Source organism: Porites lutea, chromosome 2 (genome assembly GCF_958299795.1).
Source record: "Porites lutea chromosome 2, jaPorLute2.1, whole genome shotgun sequence".
Taxonomy (NCBI): Eukaryota; Metazoa; Cnidaria; class Anthozoa; order Scleractinia; family Poritidae; genus Porites; species Porites lutea.
In genome coordinates, this window is record NC_133202.1 from 9445461 (window position 1) to 9465482 (window position 20022).

General features: G+C 38.1%; 1 protein-coding gene across 2 annotated transcripts in view; it reads right to left on the reverse strand.

Moving 5' to 3' along the window:
- The window catches only part of LOC140927656 (uncharacterized), a 64134-nt gene extending 50065 nt beyond the window's left edge, over positions 1–14069 (reverse strand). Inside the window, exons 1-3 of one of the 2 annotated variants that reach the window (XM_073377330.1) lie at positions 13663–14069; positions 6983–7214; positions 3444–5516 (exon numbers count right to left, since the gene is read on the reverse strand). In XM_073377330.1, coding sequence (XP_073233431.1) covers positions 5269–5516; positions 6983–7214; positions 13663–14040 — 858 coding nt within the window. In that variant the 5' untranslated portion in view covers positions 14041–14069 and the 3' untranslated portion in view covers positions 3444–5268. Of the gene's footprint in view, positions 1–3443; positions 5517–6982; positions 7215–13662 lie in introns of those variants that run through there. The other variant, XM_073377331.1, reaches the window with a different exon arrangement.
- Positions 14070–20022: the final 5953 nt, after the last annotated feature.

Genomic DNA, 20022 nt, shown 5'->3' on the forward strand with positions numbered 1-20022 from the left:
GATTAGGAAACCAGTTGAACTGGATGAAACTGGTTTTTCTGTAGCAGAGGCATCCGGCTTTTCTCAGAAATTCAACAATGGCAGAGTTTTCATTGAAGTTGATATCATCACAAAAAATAAGCGCCTACTCTGATGGGTCAATAAACCATATTTTTATTCGTCTGTTTTGTTGAATGCGGATGAGTGCCAGGGCGCGCTGACTCATCTTAATCTAATGTGAGCAAGGGTACAAAAGTCATTCAGGATAACATAAGAAAGATTGTTCAGTCCGAATTTCCGCGGAGGGCTTCTTCAACGAGAAGTCTTTAGAAGGAACGATTTGCACATTCGTTCGACAGGACAAAACTTTCGTCATCCTCCTACTTCTAGTGAACAAACTTTATTTTATAATTATATTACATAACAATGAAGATCAGTTGAAATTATCACACTTCTTGCACTTCATTTCATCCACCACTAGTTGTATGTAATCTGAAGCTTGAACCAGGCTGAGGCGGTTTTCTATCAGCTTGCCTTTTACAGATTGTCTTGAAATTTATCCCTAGTACTCACCGCCCTCGTCGTAAAACGTTGAAAAGTATATTTAAACCAGTGTAGTCTGCTCCTTAGAATCGAACCGTTTAGAAAGAGTCCATTCTGTTGCGTTCAATACCTTCCCCTCGTCTTTATTTGCATTTTATCTGATTCAATTTTTACTCTTCAAATGGGGCTAAGACTGCCACATTTGTCGGCTGAAGCGAGATTAGGAAATCCCACCAACAAATTCAAGACATTCAACGATTTGGGGTAATATGGTCAATAAGGTGATGTTTATTTGTCGCAAGTGTTTTCATAAAAAAACTGACAAGTATTTGTTGGTAATAACTTCAGCAAAGTTATTCTCTAGGTTCAGTTATAGTCTCATTGTACTAAACGAAAAGTACGTATACTTAGAAGAAATTCATTCGAGAATGTTTTTCCGAGAAAAAGATATTAGGGGGAAGCCGACGTCCCGCAGACGACGCGAATATATAAGCATAATTCAGTAGAGCCTAATTAAAAACTTTTAACTTCCCTGAGGGAGTTTTGCCCTAGGACCGTGCTCAGCTATACGTATTTTACTCTTGCATTAGCTGCTTGATCCGTCATTATCTGACTGTGAATCACAGGGTCAGGCTAAAATGCATATCTGAAATATAGGAAAAAATGAATATCGTTCTTAGGTGAAGTACTGCGTATTAATCATCCCATCCGAGCTCGCCTTAGTTGATTCAATATAGTGCGCGAACGAAGCGCTGAGGACGTCTGCGTAGGATGCTAGCAATAGCCACGAGAAAATAACTCCTATCTTGTACTTTCAAAGAAAACAATGAAGGTTTTACTTGGTTGAATAAGAGATGTCGTTTGTCGAGTCTTTCTCAATTTTTCAAGTTGTTGGCTGGCTAGCCCAGAAGAGAAACTCACCAAGGTTATCTGGCTTCGAGAACATTCTGCCGATGTCGATTACCAACAATGGCCGCCGATAGAACCGAAACGAAGCTATTTAAAGAGGTTGGAGAAACATATTATTCGCTTAGTAATAACCAGTAGAGATTGAAAACATTAAATTGTTTTGTCGCCGTGGGTCTTTCGGCTGATTTTGAAGACAGCATAACACCGTTCTCTGTCATGGTCACAGTGATATTTAATAACAACAGTGTTCGCTCTAGAAACTCTCGTAAGGTGATTCGCTTGACTTTTCGCCGCTTTCCTAAGAAATGAATTATTTGGAACAGTAAGAAAAATGCGAGAGCGTTGTGCTTCTGAAATTGCCTCTGTTCAAACTACTTTCAGTTTCAAATTATGCAAACTATCGATAACTCAGATGTTTTCTCCTGTAGCTTTTTGTGGCCTGATAGCTTTAAGAAGGAAAATGAAAAAAAATTCGCTTTTCTTCGGAATACCGCGGCCTCGGTAACGACTTACGAAATAACTTCCTTCGTTGCTACTCACAATTTCTACTTCAAAGTGATTAGTAGCAAATGCATAGCTACTACGAATCGGCAGGACGAAACGCGACTTTAAATTCATGTGGTTAATCTCGCTTTCAAGGAGGTAGCAGGGAATAGTTATTTAATGTCTAGTTTAAACTCACATCTTCATTTCATCGTCTCGGTTGTCTGATTTGAGAGTACATATCACTTTTTGTCTATATTTAAGTGGCGATTTTGTTGGTCAATCTGTTGCCAGTTTGAAGAAAGTAGCTTGCGTGGCATACAGTGTTCTTCAGGTTAGACCATCATACAATAATCTCACGCAAACTCACCTTAGCCGGTTAACGAAATTTTTCCTCCAAAGGAAAATGTTTTACTATTATAGAAGAATGATGCAGGCAGAAAGAGTTGCTTCCAACAGGGTACGAAGAAATGGGTTTTGTCGTTTAGATGACGAACGCATTGCCGCAACCAACAGAGCACGTGACCTTGATTGGGAAACCAGTTTAACTGGATGAAGCTAGTTTTTCTTTAGCAAAGGTATCCGGCTTTTCTCAGAAATCCAACAATGATATAGTTTTTTTTAATGAAGTTAATATCATCAGAAAAATAAACGCGCACTCTTATTGGTCAATAAACCATCTATTTTTCGTCCATTGTTGAATGCTGATGAGAGCTCCCGCGCGGTCTCGTCTTAATCTAATCAGAGCAAGGGTACAAAAGTCATTCAGGATAACATAAAAAAGATTTTTCAGTCCCAAGTGATACAAAAAATTGTTTTTTTTAGCGGAGGGTTTCTTCAACGAGACTGAGTCTTTGGAATGAATGATTTGCACACTAGTTCCACACGACAAAACACTCATCATCTTCCTACTTCTAGAAAGCAAACTTTATCTTAAAATTATATTAACCTGTTAACAAATGTTAAAAGGCTTCTTTTGTATTACCGTAAAATTCCGAAAATAATCCCCTCCATGTATAAGCCCCTCCAAATGTAAGCCCCCTAAACCGGTAACGCAAAAAACCCTCCGTTAAATCGCCCCTCCAAATATAAGCCCCCGGGGGCTTGTACTTAGAAAATTGCAACTACAAGGCCAGCCCAATCGAGTTTGAAACGCAAATTTCCCTCCGTAGATAAGCCTGTCTGAATATAAGCCCCTTCAAAAGGGCCTTTGAAAAATATAAGCCCCGGGGTTTATTTTCGGAATTTTACGGTAGGTTATGGATAAATTTGGCAGGTTGGTTATGACGAAGAAACCATCACCTCGTGGGACTCTTACACTCCTATCACCCTTTCCTGTGCATCCCTTTAACAACTCTAAAAGTCAGAGTTTTCAATTAGTTAATAGTCACTCTTAGAAATAGGGAGTACCAAAAAAGTTTAATTAGACAACTTGAATACACGTGTTCCTTCCATATTTTATGGGCATAGCAACATCAAATGGTTTATCTACTTCTATATTTCTTAGAATCATCGCAAAAACGATTTATTGAAGTTGTCGCTGCTTTTTTTGTTGAAAACGCCAGTTCTCTACTCACAAGTTAAATGCAATAAATAGTGAGTACGTTCGCTAACGAAATTGCAGAATTCGTGATAGAATGTTTTTGGAATTTCAATCTGCGTGGACACGTGCGATTTATAATTCTTGGAAGTGAAGACCTTGTTGATTTTTTGCAACGAAAATATTTTATTGCAAAGACGACTCGATCAGTAACATTACATATAACTTTAAAGTGTGAAACGTACATCACAGGAATAGATTAACAGCTACACGTTCATTTACCTCGTAAGTTAAATCCGCATTTACACACGACAAAAAAAATAAAGACATCCTACATAGAAATTCAGTGACGAGCTCTGTATGATGGGATATTTTAACACCAGACGCTGTGACATCCATTCCCATAATATTGTTTTTAGCAATAACATTTTTATTCTAAATTTCCAAGCATACTTATATTTTACGTATATTTTTAATGATTTTTTTTTTCAGCAACAACATAAACTATGGGAAAAATCAACTTAAAATAATGTTCATGAATTAATCAGGCAATGCAATTTAATCAATGACGTATATTTAGAGAGATTGAACTTGTCTCTTCTTTATGTTTCTGTTCAGTGTACAAGCTGCCCTAGTCTACTTCTGAACTGTAACTGATTTTTCGACCGTTTGATATGCTCAGTCATATACAACTTGAGTTCTATGCAGTCTTTAAATATGCAGTAAATTGAGCTTTTCTTTTGCAGCTTAGGAAAGTTGTTGAAGTGCCTAGTTCCCGGGCCATGTTATGTGCGCAGCCAATTGGTCTTAGTGGTCCTATCGACTAAACACAGTCATCACTAAACAGCGGGTGTAAGACCAGTAACAAAGTTCAGTACAATCGGCGACAAATTGTTACGAGAATGTCCTCAAATAGGGTACATCGGAGAACAAAACATTCTGTATCTTCCCCTTCCCTCTATTCAAAGTTGGGCCACGGTGTTTGTTGTTCGTTAGAAGTAGCAGTTACAGCGGCACCACATTGTTTGGAGGGGTTGGGGTGGGAAAGCTTCAATTTAACCTAGTTTTGAACGCAGAAACGTGTCACAAACGCCCTTTAAGGTAAAGTGTTTCAACTAATTTTGTCGGTGATTGTAGGTACAGACCCACCTTGTATGGTCGTCAACGTTTAGAACATCTTCATCGTCAAATGTACAGTCGGAACCATAATACTTGAGTCATGATGGGCAAAAGCGCGTTTGCCTGAGATGGATGAGCACAAAGCGGCCACAGGAACAAGGGGAAAGTAATTCCGATTCGACCTCTTAACTTAACTTAATTGAAACTCAGTTCAACTCTTTACTCTGAACTGACCAAGATCATAAAACAAAACGGTTTCTTTAGAAATATACAGAAATAAAAACAACATTCATGACGATGGAAAGTGCTACTGAATCAGTAAAAATGTCACTCTTTCCTTAGAGTCTGATAGAACTCACTCCACTATATATAAGCTGAGGCTTGAACTAAGCTGAGGCTTAATGTAAACTTGGTAATCACAAGCAGCGTTAGCTAATTACGATGTAGATGACTCGAATCTACCGAGACCTTAACTAAACACAACCACTAGCAATCGACCTAACTCATTTGAAAGTACCACTTATTCTATGTTTGTTGTTTACAGGGAATGTCCCTATGGCGTATCTATGTATCTATACGTGCTGACTACAAACAAATGTTCGGTACGCTTACATGAAACGCCCTAAATTAAAGCTACTGTTCTTGTTAGCGTTTCATACTCCAGGACGAAGAGCACCTCATCAACTTACTCCGCATCACTCAGAATGGGGATGAAACAGCGACACCTCAATATCCAACACGGCCAGTGTTTTCTTCTGCGTGGGAACTTTAAACTCCACATCTCGTTTCAGCTGTTTGTGCAACTTCTCAGCCTCCCGTAGCTCGTTCTTCCGAAAATCTTCGCATTTGGTCAACAACAGCTTGTCGGTGAAGTAACCCTGGACATTTCGCTTGCAAATGAATAGTATAACAGCGAAGATCATTGAGCAGACTGTCCAGTGAGCTAGATTCAATGAGAGGAAAAAAAAAACAGTCTCATCAGACTATCAAATTGAAACACTCTGTGCGGTCTGAAAGTGCGATTTTTCTTATTGACAGTTGCAGCTTATACGCCTATCACGTTGTAAAAGAACACTGAAGGTATTTGTCCTCAACCTAAAGGTACTCTGATAATTTCAGGCATACAGTAAATGAGTTTGGGTAAAAAAAGAAGACTTTGTTACTTTGGTTCAGTTGACCTGACCGAAAATCTGCTGCCCTATCTAAGAGCGGACCGTTACCAATGATACATGTTTCCATCTACCTACTTTGTTAGTAGTCTGCGTAGCCGGCAGGATCATTAGCGTTAGCAAAGTTTTGGCAGAAGAGCTGCGAGTCATGGTGGCTTCGCTACCAAAGCTCTTGCAAAGTACGCGCAAAAACAGTGAATTCCGCCAAGTACACAGGCTACTTTAGAATAGGTATTTAACAATTACTCCTCGAGCCCGAATGGGCTCTGAGTCAATAGCCCATGAGGCCGAAGGCCGAATGGGCTATTGACTCAGAGCCCATTCGGGCTCGAGGAATAATTGTTTTAGTAAAATCCAACTAGTTGGTCAAAAATATCGAGAATAAAAAAAGTTTAGCTAGTTAAAACTAGCCTTTGATCCTTTTTTGCCGCCAAAAAGCCCGCGCTTTTCGCTACTAGTGGGCTATAACATATAGCCTAGTAGTAGCTCAACCAATCAGAACGCCGCATTGATAATGAGTACTAGTTGGATTTTACTAAATTCTGTATAGATTTGCGTCAATATTTCGGGAGTGCTTCCTCTTCCCACTTCAACGATTAGCGGTTCTAAATTAGATGCTACTGGCCTTACCCTACTGGCCATAAATGATAGATTCTGCACTTTGGACCTGACGGAATAATTGTTTTATTATTCATTCAAAATGTTTCATACTGAAAAAAATAAGCTAAAACATATTAACCTCGATCGATGTTAAATTCTCGTCTCCATTTGCCTGTTCCTGGGCAAATCCAGGATGTAAGTATAAAAAGTGCTTAGTCTTGTAGATATTCTTGAAATAGCAGTTGTCATCGGTCCCCAGGTCTTCTCGGTTGCTTTGCATTTTTCTGGCGTATATATATTCACGCCTTTTCGTTCCCGGATATTGCAATCGTCTTCCAAAAGGTAACACGCATAAATAACAGTTTCAATGCTTTTTGTGTTCATATGCTTTTAACCTTCACTTTTTCCCGTTTTTATTTCAACATGTTATAATAGTATCATATTGCAAGCTATCCGTTATTTTAAATTGTAATGTTCCGTTGATAAATAACAGGACGATTTGAGCAAATCAGAGGCGTAAATATATTTTGAATGAATAATAAACCCCCTGATCCTCTGGCACCTTACTCCGTACCTTTAAAGCGTACGAAGGGTTAGAATGTCCCAAGTCTTAAAAACGTCTACAACAAATTGAACTTACAGCCAACAGTTAAAGCAGCTGCGATGAGTAAACTAATAATGATGACCACTTGCTTAAGAATATGAGTAGGGGTTCGTTTTGCTCCATCCTGCAGATCAGAGATGTCAGCTTCTAAATACATCAGAGCATCTTGGCATGTACCCAGAACACATGTGGAATTGATAAGTCCCATTTCTATTTCCAGGTCATCGTTACGCGAGATTCTGTAGTTTCTTTTAGCAGCAGTCTGGATCTACATAATTTTCAAAGAAACAAAGAGTATGAGGTCTTAATCATTACTGATAAATATCTTTGAAGAAAAAAATTAAAGGGTTAAACTGTTGGCTAATAAAGCCTGCAGGGTTTATCCTCTTCGTTCATCGCCATTTGGAAAAATGACGTGGCACTCTCTTCTCTGCCTCCTCAGAGGCTGTAGAAAGGGAAAATCTTTAAGAACGCAGGGAACGATGGGAAGGGAAAAAGAAAGGGAGAGAGACCTTTCCTCTCTTCCCATTGTCCACCGTGCGCTTATCTATGTTTTTGTCATTTATATTTTTTTGGAATACCCAGCGGGAGCCTCTAAAGAGGAGAGAGGATGGGGCAAATTGAAATTTATTTTTCACCTAGTTATATTAACGAGCTACTGATAGAAAGAAATTCTTCTTACAATTTGCGTGGTAAACACTCTCTTAGTATTCCTAGGGTTCAATCGACCAAATATGGTTACACTCCTTTCGTTACTCTGTCAGTAAATATTGGAATATGCTCCCAGAGGTACTTAGAACTGCTGAGTCATTACATGTTTTCAAATAAAAAATAAAAATAAGAGCATTAGCTTTGATAATAAATGCTGCTCCTTTTGTAATTAGTTTTAATTATCACTAGTTACTGTAGTCACAACGTAATAATATTTTTCTTGTCTACGTTATCTTAAATTTTTACATAATAATTGTGTAGTATTATTTTATTCTAATTACCATTTTCATTTATTTTCTATATTTACTTTGCTTTTCCTTAAGAGATATTAGCATACGTTTAAGCTATATTTTGAAATTCGAAGTGAAAAAAAGTTTTTGATTGATTGACTGACCTGCTCTCGAATATACTGACGCAGACTTTTTATTGAATCTCCCTTTACAGGGCTTTTCAAACACAACTAACTAATTACATGAAATTTGCAGAAATAAAATCTAAAATCTAAAAAGCTAATCTGTCTAGTGTATTCATTAGAATAATCTGTTAAACAATAACTTAGATAAAGAAATTCCTGCTCATGCAATCTATTCTTTAAATATCCAATTAAATAATCTTTTGTTAAAAAGCTTGATACCTTTAATGCTCTGAAGGTCGTTTGGCAGGTCATTCCAGCGTCTAGCCCCGCGAAAGTAAAAGCCTCGACAGGACAACCGGCAGCGTGGAAGTCTCAAGTTTCCAGACCTTCTTGTGCTAGACCGATTTAGACATTTAAAAACTGAAACTAAATCATTGAATAAAATCTTCTCGGAAACATTCAGCCATTTTAGAAAATACGACTCCTCAGAAGCATGATCAAATTACGATCCTGGCAGCGAAATTCTTACTAATTGCAGCTCAGACTTACGTATGTTTGATTTAACTGAGTTTCCCCTTACAGGGAACAATAAAAGTAACTTGGTAAAAACAAACTTTTAGATTCCACTAATACTCGAAAGATCGTCAAAGTTTTCAGACTTCTAAGAAAGCTGTAGAAGCAGGTACCTTCTTCCATGGAAATGAAAGAGGGTCGAATATCGATCGCTGTTGAAATGATATCATTAGTTCTTCAAATAAACTCAGTTCTCCAAATAAACTCTCTTTCCGGCTATTTGCAGACGACACTAGCGTCTTTCCTTCATTTCTAAATCCGAAAGAACTTAAGACTACCATGAATCAAGACACAAAAAGTAAAGAATTGGTGCGACGTTAATAAGCTCTCTATAAACCCTAAGAAAACAAACTTCATGTTCATTAACCCATTCGCCCCTGAACCGCCCGTGCGGATCCAAGTCCTTTCTAACCTTTGTGACGTCATCAGTTTTAACGGTCAAGGACAACTTTGTCCGCTAACTTGTGCAGAGTGAAGAGATCTTTCAAACCATACCAGAATGAGCACAATTCAGTCAAGGAAACCGGAGAAAGAGGCAAAAAACCATGTAACATTGACCTGAAAATCTCCATGAAAATCTTGTTCCATTGCCCACCTACATTTCCTTTCACCTAATCCTAAGATCCTAAAAGCTTTCCTAAAAAGTATTCCCACCAAAATGAAGCCTACTAAATGCCCTACTAAAAGAGGGGAGGAGAGAAAGCGAAAAGTAAAAGTCAAGACTGCTGTGTCACTTTTCGAAATCTCGAAATTTTACTTTCTGCGCATGCACGAACTTCGCAAGCTGATATTTTGCATCTGGATCAGAAGGCCGCGAAGTGTACGACCTGTAAAGCGGTTTGTGGTAAGTTTTAGCTCTCTATAGCACGGCAGTGACCAGAAAACCACTCGACTAGCTTCAAAACGCGTTTTTCGGCAAAATCTCCAGGAGCGAATGGGTTAAGTCAGCCCATAAAAAATGATCTTAATCATAATCATCATCTTGTCAACTAATGAACGCACCATTTCTTCTCTTGAACAGAACGACCACGTCAAATACCCTGGCGTCATGATTGATGATAAAATAAGCAGGAAGTACCTCATTTCTTTTTTTTCTTCACGTATACTTAGAAATTCTAGAATTTTCTTCAAGCTTCGTCACTACTTCTCTCCATTTCAACTGGCGCAATACTATAAACTAATCTATTCCTATCTCACGGCTATGCTATCATTGTTTGGGGCAATGCCTACAAGTCCAGTATAAAAATTCTCCAGGTCAAACAAAACCACATTACAAGGATAATATTTTTTCCACTTTGTAAGGGAAACATGCAGAAAGCTCTTTGCCCTTTAATAAATCTTTCGATCGTGACATTCTAACTGTAGAACATATTAGCGAAATTCAAACATTAAAATTTTCCCATAAATGGCACCAGCAAGAACTCCCATCAATCTTTCACAGTTGCTTTCAATACATCAGAAACATCCACTCCTTTAACACTAGATATGCTTCAAAAGACAATCTATTAATATCAATATGACCTGCTTTAGAGCAAATACTGGTAAACAAACGATATCTGTATCGAACTACCCTTTGACTTCAAACAACTAAGTGCTGCTCTTTTAAACAACACTTGTTAATTAAGTAATATGCTTCTTCTGACATCTAACACCAATTATTTAGTCACCTCCTCTTCGTTTATTCGCGCGTTAATATATCCTCTATGCCAGGGCGGATAAAGGTTGGGCGGTGAAAAACGAGCGCTCCGCTCTTCATTTAATGTGTGATGCAGAGTAGGACTGGCACGAGCGCTCTTTCCGCGCTTCCGGTGCGCTTGAAGGTAGGCGAAATTTTCCTTTTTGCAAACCGGAAATCCTATTTTCTTTCTGTAATTTCAGGCTACAGTGTTATGCACCTATCAATGTAAATCCCGTGGGGGGGGAGTGCGGGCAAGGGGAGGGGATTTGATGCCTGGGACTATCCCCGCTATCGGGCTTTTGATCGTGACTTTGACCGACAGAAGCCTGGTATCAATTCAGAAGCAGTTACCAAGTCCGTCCCTCGAGGCTTCCTGAAAGTCACGCTGTTGGAGAAAGGTATGGAGTTTTTATTTGTTTTAATCGCCATAATCCGATACTTTAAACTGTCATCTAAACAGATAATGTCTATTTTGAGAAAGTTTTTATCTTCAAGTTCCCATCTGATTGTAAAACTCGATTATAATCGAATTCCACCATGAAAGTCAGAGGATTTTTTATGGGTCACTGATCCGACCTGTTCCGACATGTTGAGCAGATGTTATAAAGCATTTTAAGTTTTATTAATATTATATAGCCAGTCAATCTTCCTGGAGTGATTTTGTTGTTCAAGATAAGAGATGCTAGTGGAGAGAGAAAATACTTAATTACAACGAGTAATTAAATGGAGCTTCCGTTAACCGTAAATAAAAGTAGTAACAACGTGTTTGAAATGTTTTTTTATTCGTTTTATATAGTATTATAGCATTGTTTGTTTGGATTTTTTCCCCTGGGGTGGGGGCTTTTTTGACACTTTTGATTGACCTTTCGTTTCCCACCCTGGGGAATTTGATCGAAAAATTTTAAAATTTGTCAAATCCCCACCCCTTGCCCGCACTCCCCCCCCCCCCCCCCCACGGGGTTTACATTGATAGGTGCATTAAATAGATAAATTCGTTTCATAACAATATCAATAAACAGTTTCATATGTTTGTGTCTGTACGTCTATAAGTCAAACTCGTTGGTCGTATAATGCCAAAATTTGAGTTTAATTTGAAAGTGTTGACTACCTCCTCCTTCTACTAAATATATTTTATTTGTCTTTCGCCGTTTCGTTTGCAAAAGCTTAACACTTCTTAACCTCAATTTTTACATATGTTAAAGGGGGATAAATTTGATATAACATAACAATTAGTTAGATTGATATAAATTGATATAGTGGCGCTGTACTTCTTCAAACTTTGCTTCTCGGGTGCAACGCGCCATGGCGATCCGCGCAATGCGTTGTAAATTGAGGTTAGTTGTAAGGTTTTTTCTCCGTTTTTCTCTCTAAAACAGAACAAGGTAAACAATAAAAACTGAGGGGAAACTAATTTTGAAGTTTCGAAGAAACAGAAAGACGTTTGAGATGTTTTTTTCAAAATTAAAAAGAAGGATGTTGGTGATTGAAATTAGCATAATTTCACCTTGCACGAGCTGCAAGCATTTTTAAAATACACGTCATCTAGTTATGAAACACGATCTGCTGTCTTTTAGTTTTGTCATGGATGACATGAATGAGATTTTCCTCTGTGTTATAGACAGTACTTAGTTGTTTTTGTTTTGGAATAACATCGACATTGGCGAGTAGCAGAACGAAAATATAATTCAGTGGTAGAGTCATGGAAGTAATAAAACAAACCCTTTGAAAGAGATGTTTGTCTACTCCAACTAAACCTCCCGCAAAAAATAGCAACATTTGCCTCTCTGAGACAGCGTACCAGCACAAAGGAACGAGGAAGAAGTGCAAGAAAACAAATCAAGCCGCCATAATTCAGTGACAGCGGCAGTGTCTAATGTACAACCCACATCGCAAGCCCTGACCGAAGTCGAAAACAAGCGACATTTCTAAGTAGAGTCCCAGTCCACTGCATCACACCTTTTTGCTCGGACGCGCTCGTTTCACCGCCCAACCTTTATCCGCCCTGCTCTATGCTTCTGCCTTACGCTGTGCTGTACACTTGCATTTCCTTTCTTTTCTTTTTCTTTTTTTTCCCTCTTTTACTTTGCCTTTACTGGTTTTTGCTTATGGTTCCTTATTTATTTATTTTATTCTGTTGCTTGTGTGTTTTTGTTTGTGAGTCTAACTACACAAAAAAAAAAACATATTTATAAGTCTAGAGACTAGCTCGAAAACCTCGCGGTTCATTTAGGCTCTAGGCACTTCCTTCTTTTATACTTACATTTTTGTTACCTTAAATTTTTCCAAAACAAAAAAACAGATATGTATTTTAAAGAATATTTTTACAATGTAACTAAAAAAGATAAGAGAAATGTTAATAAAGTAGTTGTTGTTTTTGTTGAGGCTGTGGCCATAATAATGTTAACACCAGGAGCCCATTACCTTGAGAGAGCAACTTCCCTGCACTCGTGTCAAGGCATTTTCGCCAATTGGTTTATTTTTAGAACGATCTTGGCTCTAAAACGTCCCACAAACCAGTAAAAAAACCTAGCTTCAGACGTTGAAATGGTGTTTTTGACCTTTTAAGGACGTTAAGGTTTCCGTTTTTCTATCTTATACCTCTAATGCGTTAATAGACGGAACGGAGCTTTCATTTTCGTGTGAAAAAGTGCTCTAAAATGCATTTGAAAGTAAACGGGTCCGTGAAAACGCCGTGACAAAGGCCATCCCCTCCCCCATTGAAGTAGCACGCTCCGGGTTATGGGTTCCTTTCACCCTCATTGGTTGGGCCGGTTTGGAGTTCGTAGAAGTGCTTTTATTTTATATATCCGCTAGGATTGCTCTGATTAAGTACAATAAAGCCTAACAATGAATTTTTAAATATTTTGCAGTAAAATTCTATCTAATATCGTATTGGTATGCGCTTTTATTTGATGATTCTTATATGTGAAATAACTTAACGCTTGTCGTAATGATAACATAACCTCAGCTCCGACAAGCACTTTCTGCCAGGTGTTGAAATTTATCAATTGACTAATAGATAAATAAATGTATAAATAAATATCATGGGCAATAAATCACTCCTTAATTTTGGCGCAAAGTTTCAGCGTTAATTTATAAATTTACATGTGAAATAGCAATATTGCTATAATCATGTTTTTCCCTAAGGTGCCAAATCCCCCGTTTTGTGAGCGTATAAATTTTTGACCACAATATTTAAAGGTAATCAAATGGTATACAATTGTACTAGTGAAACTGAGGGAATAATTTAACTTGTGTTCTGTCCAAATTCTTATATGAAATTATTCCCTAATTTCACTTGTCCACTTGCTTACACACACAAATTTGGAACTATTTTTTCCATAATATTTTTACTGTGACCTACAAGTAAAACACAAAAACAAAAAGTACTAGCAATACCTTCTCTTGCATTTTTGTCGTATCATGAAGCACCTTCTCGTGTTTCCACTTGACTTCCCCCAGGTCCTTTTCCATCTTGTCTAACTGCGCGCGGCTTTCTTTCGGTATTTCTTTCATAGCGTTGAGTACATCAGTGAGGGCTGTCCTAAACCAGATCCAAGACCAGCTTCCACATGCCACAGCTGCTAAGGCACTGGTGATAAGGTGAAATTTGCTTCTCTCCGCAATTCCACGTCCCTGTGTCTGGAGTAGGTTTGTTAACACATCCGGATTTTTCTGCAGAATTTCTTCCAGCCTTTTAAATGTCTCAGCCATTTTCTGTTGACCTTCCTCTTCTATTGGGCGTGGAAGTAACTCCTCATGGGTGCTGTCTACCATGGTCTTGATTGAGATGTGAATCGGAAAGTCGATTCTGAAAATGAATAAGAGACGTTAAGGGAGTAAGGGCAAAAAGAACAATCTGCTTTAGTTTCACATTTGAGATTTCATTCTCGAATGTAAATGTAGGACATGAATACATACAAAGAACTTCTAGAACAAAGGGATGTTCCATACATACTCATACATACATACACTGTTTACGGGAGGATCGTGAGGTTATCCCTATATTAACATCTCTCCTTACAGATAACCCACCCAGCCCAGGAAAGTTTGGTCACAAGTAGTGGTATAGGCACCAAATTAACCCCCTTTCATGCGGCGGAATCTCATTATCTTGCGGGAGAATACATTAACGCCGATGACGTCATAGGGTTTTGTCTTTTAACTCATGAATAAAATGCGGTGGATTCTCAATATCTGCCATCTTTTGTGTTTCTTATACAGTAGGAGCAATAGACTAACGTAGCCTAGACTGGTTTTAACCTGTTTGTCATGTTCTTGTTTTATTGAACTGGTTTTGGTTATTTTTAGATGGATGATGTCTAAGGAATAAGCTTAAACTTGTCTGTGCCTTAAAATCATTGAGCCGTAACGTAATTATGCACGTTCCATTTCCTGCCGCTGTCATTGTTAAAGTTCCTGTGCACTGATTCTTAGCGAGAAAATCGTGCATATCAAATAAGCGCGAAGGCAAGCTAGTGCTTTCTACCACCACTCTCCTCCTTTCTTAAATTTGCATCTCTACATTTGTATTGTTTTCTTCCTCCACCATCACATTTCCATGTTTTTCCCCCTCTTCCTGCCCAATTTTATTGTTGCACTCCTCCTCCTCATTTCTATTGTTTACCCTCCTAACATACCAGACTTAGTTAATCAAAAAAACCCTATAATCGATAATTATCGATAGTAATCGATATTGATCAACGATGAATATTGATTTCGAAAAAAAGTCTGACTTGAATCAATGTCGATGATTTTCCGGTAGAAATCCATAATTATTTTTTAGCGATTATACTATCGATTCCTATCGATTAACTACGTCTGGAAGATGTAGCAAGCTATTGAGTAAACCGACAAGCCAATTACCGATGACATGTCTCGCAAACGACATCAACCAAGCTCTTCTACAACCACAACAAGCCTTTTCGCCCCTTTCTGTTTACTATCAGGTTAGCACATCGGGTCACGAGGTCTCTACTCTCTCACGTGAACAGTGTTTTAAATGGCTTAGTGCAGTTGTTGCCTCTAAAGCAGGTGACCCAGAGTAGGGGTATGCGTATAGCTGAATGGAAGATGAGCCCCTCCCGCCACATTTCAAAACAAAACGCTCCTCCGCCTCTGCTTAGTGCAGATACTTCAAGTGGTCTTTTCAAGTACGTGGACGATACTGAAGTCTACAAGGTAGTGGAAAAGGACTAGTCATGCGCAGTCCATCCTTGATGAGGTGTCTGCATGGTCTACTAAAAACAATTTTCAACTCCATTCCTGTAAGTCCAATGAACTAAAGATAACCTTTGCACTCTCTTCAAAAAACCGTGAACTTGTAGACATCGACTGTTGTAAAATTCATACAGTACGGGTAGTTAAGTTAGTAGACTTTTATATTCAAGAACGCCTTAAGGGAAATTCTCGTGTAACAGAAATGATAAAAAAAGCTACCAAACGAATTTTTTACAATAAATTAGCGAATCCTCGAGCGCTGATTGGTCGAGAGCTATGGTCTATTAGAGTATAGATCATGGAAATGACGTAACATGTCACGCAGTGCCGGTGGTTTTGTTTTTGGTTTTTCGTAAAAAAAATAAATATTATTATAAAAAACAAATCGACCACACTTTCCCATCGCCTACACTCTTATAGACCATAGAAATGACGCCTAAAATGTTCAAAACATTGCAGTGGAACCACGAGCCGTGTTCCACTTGAGTTTTGAACATCTTATGGCGTCATTTCTATGGTCGATAAGAGTGTAGACCACGGAAAATTATAGTCGATTTGTTAAGAATTTTTTAGAGCAACTAAAGCGTGCAAAAGTACCACCTGAAGAACTGGTTCAGTTCTATTTAGTTTGCATTCAGTCAGTTTTTCTCTACGGCTGCCAGGGTCCTAAATTTAGCCTTCCACATTATCTAAACTTAACTTTCGAAAGATACAAAAACGGGCTCGGAGATAATGTTTGGTAATAAAGTGCACTACTCAGATGCCCTTTCACGTTGAGGCCTTATTACGTTACAGCAAAGAAGGACAGAGCTGTGTAAAAAAACTTTTTTAACAAAATTGTTGAAAATTCCCTTGATGTTTTGCACTCTCTCATAACATTCAATGAGTTACCCTCTAAGGACCTCTGTCAGGAATTCCAGAACATACCGTGTAAAGCCATGCAAGACCAACAGGTGCCATGATACATTTATTAACAAATGCCCAAGTATTTTCCAATTATTCATAGTTAGTCTGAGATTCTATGTTCGAAGTTGTAGGGTTTGTTAAAGTTACTATGTAAGGATTTAATTTGTAATTATGTTTGAATTCATAACCCTTTTCTATATATTGTTAGTCTAACCTTAGCAATTCAGTCGATACTGTTAGTGAGGTATTTCAATGAAGTATTCTATTCTATTTTATTTTATTCTATTCTAGATATAGATCCTACATGGAAGTGGAATGGGGAATTGATTTCACTGCATGATCATTCACGTGATTTAGTGATGCACGCAATAAGTACCAGTTCCTGAGCAAGAGAAGGCCACTGAAAAATTATCGTAAAATTCCGAAAATAAGCCAAGGGGTTTATATTTTTCAAAGGCCCTTTTTGAGGGGCTTATTTCTGGAGGGGCTTATCTACGGAGGCAAATTTGCGTTTCAAAATCGATTGGGCTAGCCTTATAGCTGGAAGTAAATTTACCTTTTTTGCTTTGTTCTTCTTTGTGTTTGAGGGCAATTTTCCAAGTACAAGCCCCCGGGGGGCTTATATTTGGAGGGGCGATTTAACGGAGGGTTTTTTGCGTTACCAGTTTGGGGGGCTTATATTTGGAGGGGCTTATACATGGAAGGGCTTATTTTCGGAATTTTACGGTATTGTACGAAAGCATGATGCCATGAAAGTGGTGTCGAGAAAAGTTTGACTAAAGAGGTAAGACAAGACAAAAATGTTTTATTTTACTCAACACGATTTTACAATTAATACAGATTGAGTTAGCGAAACAAAGCTCATCAACATGACTTTTCCACGGTTAAGCTTGAATCAAATGTTATGCCTAAGTATTTAACACCGTGAACTTGTCTAATAGGAACATCCCCAATTTCAATACAAAAAGACTGATAAGGTTTCAGTTTATTGGAATGGAAAAGAATAAAGTAGTTTTAAAGATACTTGGTGTTAATGGATTACGATCAGTTAAATTCAGTTTATTTTTTCACAGTATTTTAGCTAGCTGTGCTAAGTAACAGCCTTTTTAGCCAGTTGTTTACAGTTATAAACGTTTCTGTTTAACTACATTAAAGTTCGAGTACGATGGCCATCCAGGCATTCAGCAACAGATTTAAGTTTCTTAACTTAGTGTTTTTTCAAAGTGGCTACTAAGTTTTTTGCTACAAAAACAAAGGTTAGAATCATCAGACCAAAAAAATGTAAAGTAAGCTAGAAGTATTAGGCAAATCATTTACACACTAACAGAAATAAAAGGGATCCTAGAATGGATCCTTGTGGAACAGCACAAGTCACAGGTAAGGAAACGGAGTTATGTCCATTAACACATACGGTTCAAGTTGCTCACTTTGGGTGAATAAGATTTCAGTAAATCATTTAAAGCTTTTTTTTCAGATCTACAAATATACCACAGCCAAATTCAGTATTATCAATAGACTGTCGACTAGTAGTCAAACATTTGTTCCTGAAAGCCAAGCAGAATTGGATTAAATTTATTTTTAGTTTCTCCAGGTAACTATTAGAGACGATGATACATAGCTTTTTAAAATCATTTGCTTAAGTTGGAGACCAAACAGAAATGGGTCATTAATCGTCTTTGTCATATTTAGATCCTTTCATGGAAGACAAGGCTGAACCTTTGCTTACTTAAATTTATCGGCAAAATTGCCTCTTGTAAAGGAATCATTCACTAGAAACGTCAGAGGCTCAGATATATAGTCCTTCATAGTTTTCAGAATAGTAACAGGTATACTGAATGCGCCACAAGACTTTCTAGTATTTATATCACATATAAGATTTCCGATCATCTGGGATGATAGAGGATAAAAAGAAAGATACTGGAAATTAAATTACCCCTCATGCCATCAAGAATGCCCGCTTCCAGACGCAATGAATCGAATTATCTACACATGACGTTGTGTTATTTATTGGCCCTGTTTCCGAGCTATAAAGATATTCACTATTTTAGTGAATGAAGACCGTAAACATTACAAACACAACAAAACGTACCCTAATGCATGACAGTTCCGGCTCAAGCTACCGCTAAACTTTGATTGAAAGAAAATCGTTCTTACGATGCGATTTGCTCTTTTACTCCTAGCCTCCTAATTCACTAGAATATATTTTCTATTAACCGCAAAAGGTTCCTACTTTCGAGGAATAAAGAACCATATCGTTACAAAACACACTTTCAATTTCCGCGAATGTTAAATTCGTTCATTTCCCGGAAAAACGATAAGGACGTGAAATAATTTAATTCATACGCCCAAAAGTGAACTGACACCCGTACTTAACAACATTTGAAGACGTTAAATAATCAGAAATAAAACGAGAATGTGGCACAATTTTTGCTCCTGTTTTTGTTACTCAAGGCTTTGAGTTCACAACATTAATCCGGAAGCTTGAAGGCCAATATGCTTCCGCTTGTTTCCTTACCTGTCTTAAGCACCGTCTCAACAGGAGAGTAGTAGCCCCAATTTGCTGAAATTAGAAAATGTATTACGATATACTTGCAGCGGAATAACGAAAACTGAAGTATCCGCAGTTTTTATAGTACTGTGAATTTGCGAACGAAGCGGAAACTAAACGAAAAGGAGCGGTTATGCATTCCAAAATGACTCAGACTAGGTGTGTGGCTATCGCCGCCTGACGTTTTAGAACTGAACTCCTCCAAGATTGAATTTCTCGATATGTAAAGCCTATACTTACCCCTTTGTCCTATATAATAGAAACACCGAGGAAATAAACGTTTGGGTATGATGGAGAAAAGCCCCTGCTCACTGCGGTAACTTCAGAAGCTTTCAAAATGAAAGGGACAGAGGCCTGTGAAGGGAATTTTCCCTTGGGCAGACCAATTGCAACTTCTGCAAATGAAAGATTGCAATGTATGTAGACTCGACATTATCTTTCCAAGAAAAACTATTGCAATTTTATGTAAGAATAATTTATATTTCTACTGATTTCCCGCAAAAGGTCCAATTTGGCCTCCTTACCGAGAAATCTGTCGACAGTACATCTTGCTTAGTGACCGGCAACTAATTTCTCCTAACCGAGTATTGTCATTGCCTTGTCAATCATAACGACATGGCAATAAAGGAAATTATCTTGACGATGACTAAATATCATATAACAAATTCTCCTCCTTAGTGCCATAACTAGATGGTAGTTACAGTAAGGAGAATTTGAGGGTTGAAAGAAGTGTTTAAAGAGTGACCACGATACTTGCGGGTCCACACTGGGGCGCTCGTAGCTCAATTATCAGATAGATTTCTTCGGTGATTTCTCAGCTTATCGATAAAATTTCAGCCCAGTTAAAAAACGGTTTGAAACCCTAAATTTCGGTCAAATTTGTTCGCTTACAGTTATATATGACCATCAGTAAAAGTCCCACCCTGGCCAGAGCCTCAGGATTCTGCATATTTGCGTCCTGATACTTGAGTATCTTGAAGCCAGTCATGCTTTAAAAGGACCGAGATTACGAGAATAAGCTCCTGGATACTAGAGGTTAAGGCCCTCTTGGCCTTTTTTTAGGAGCATTTCAAAACAATTCATCA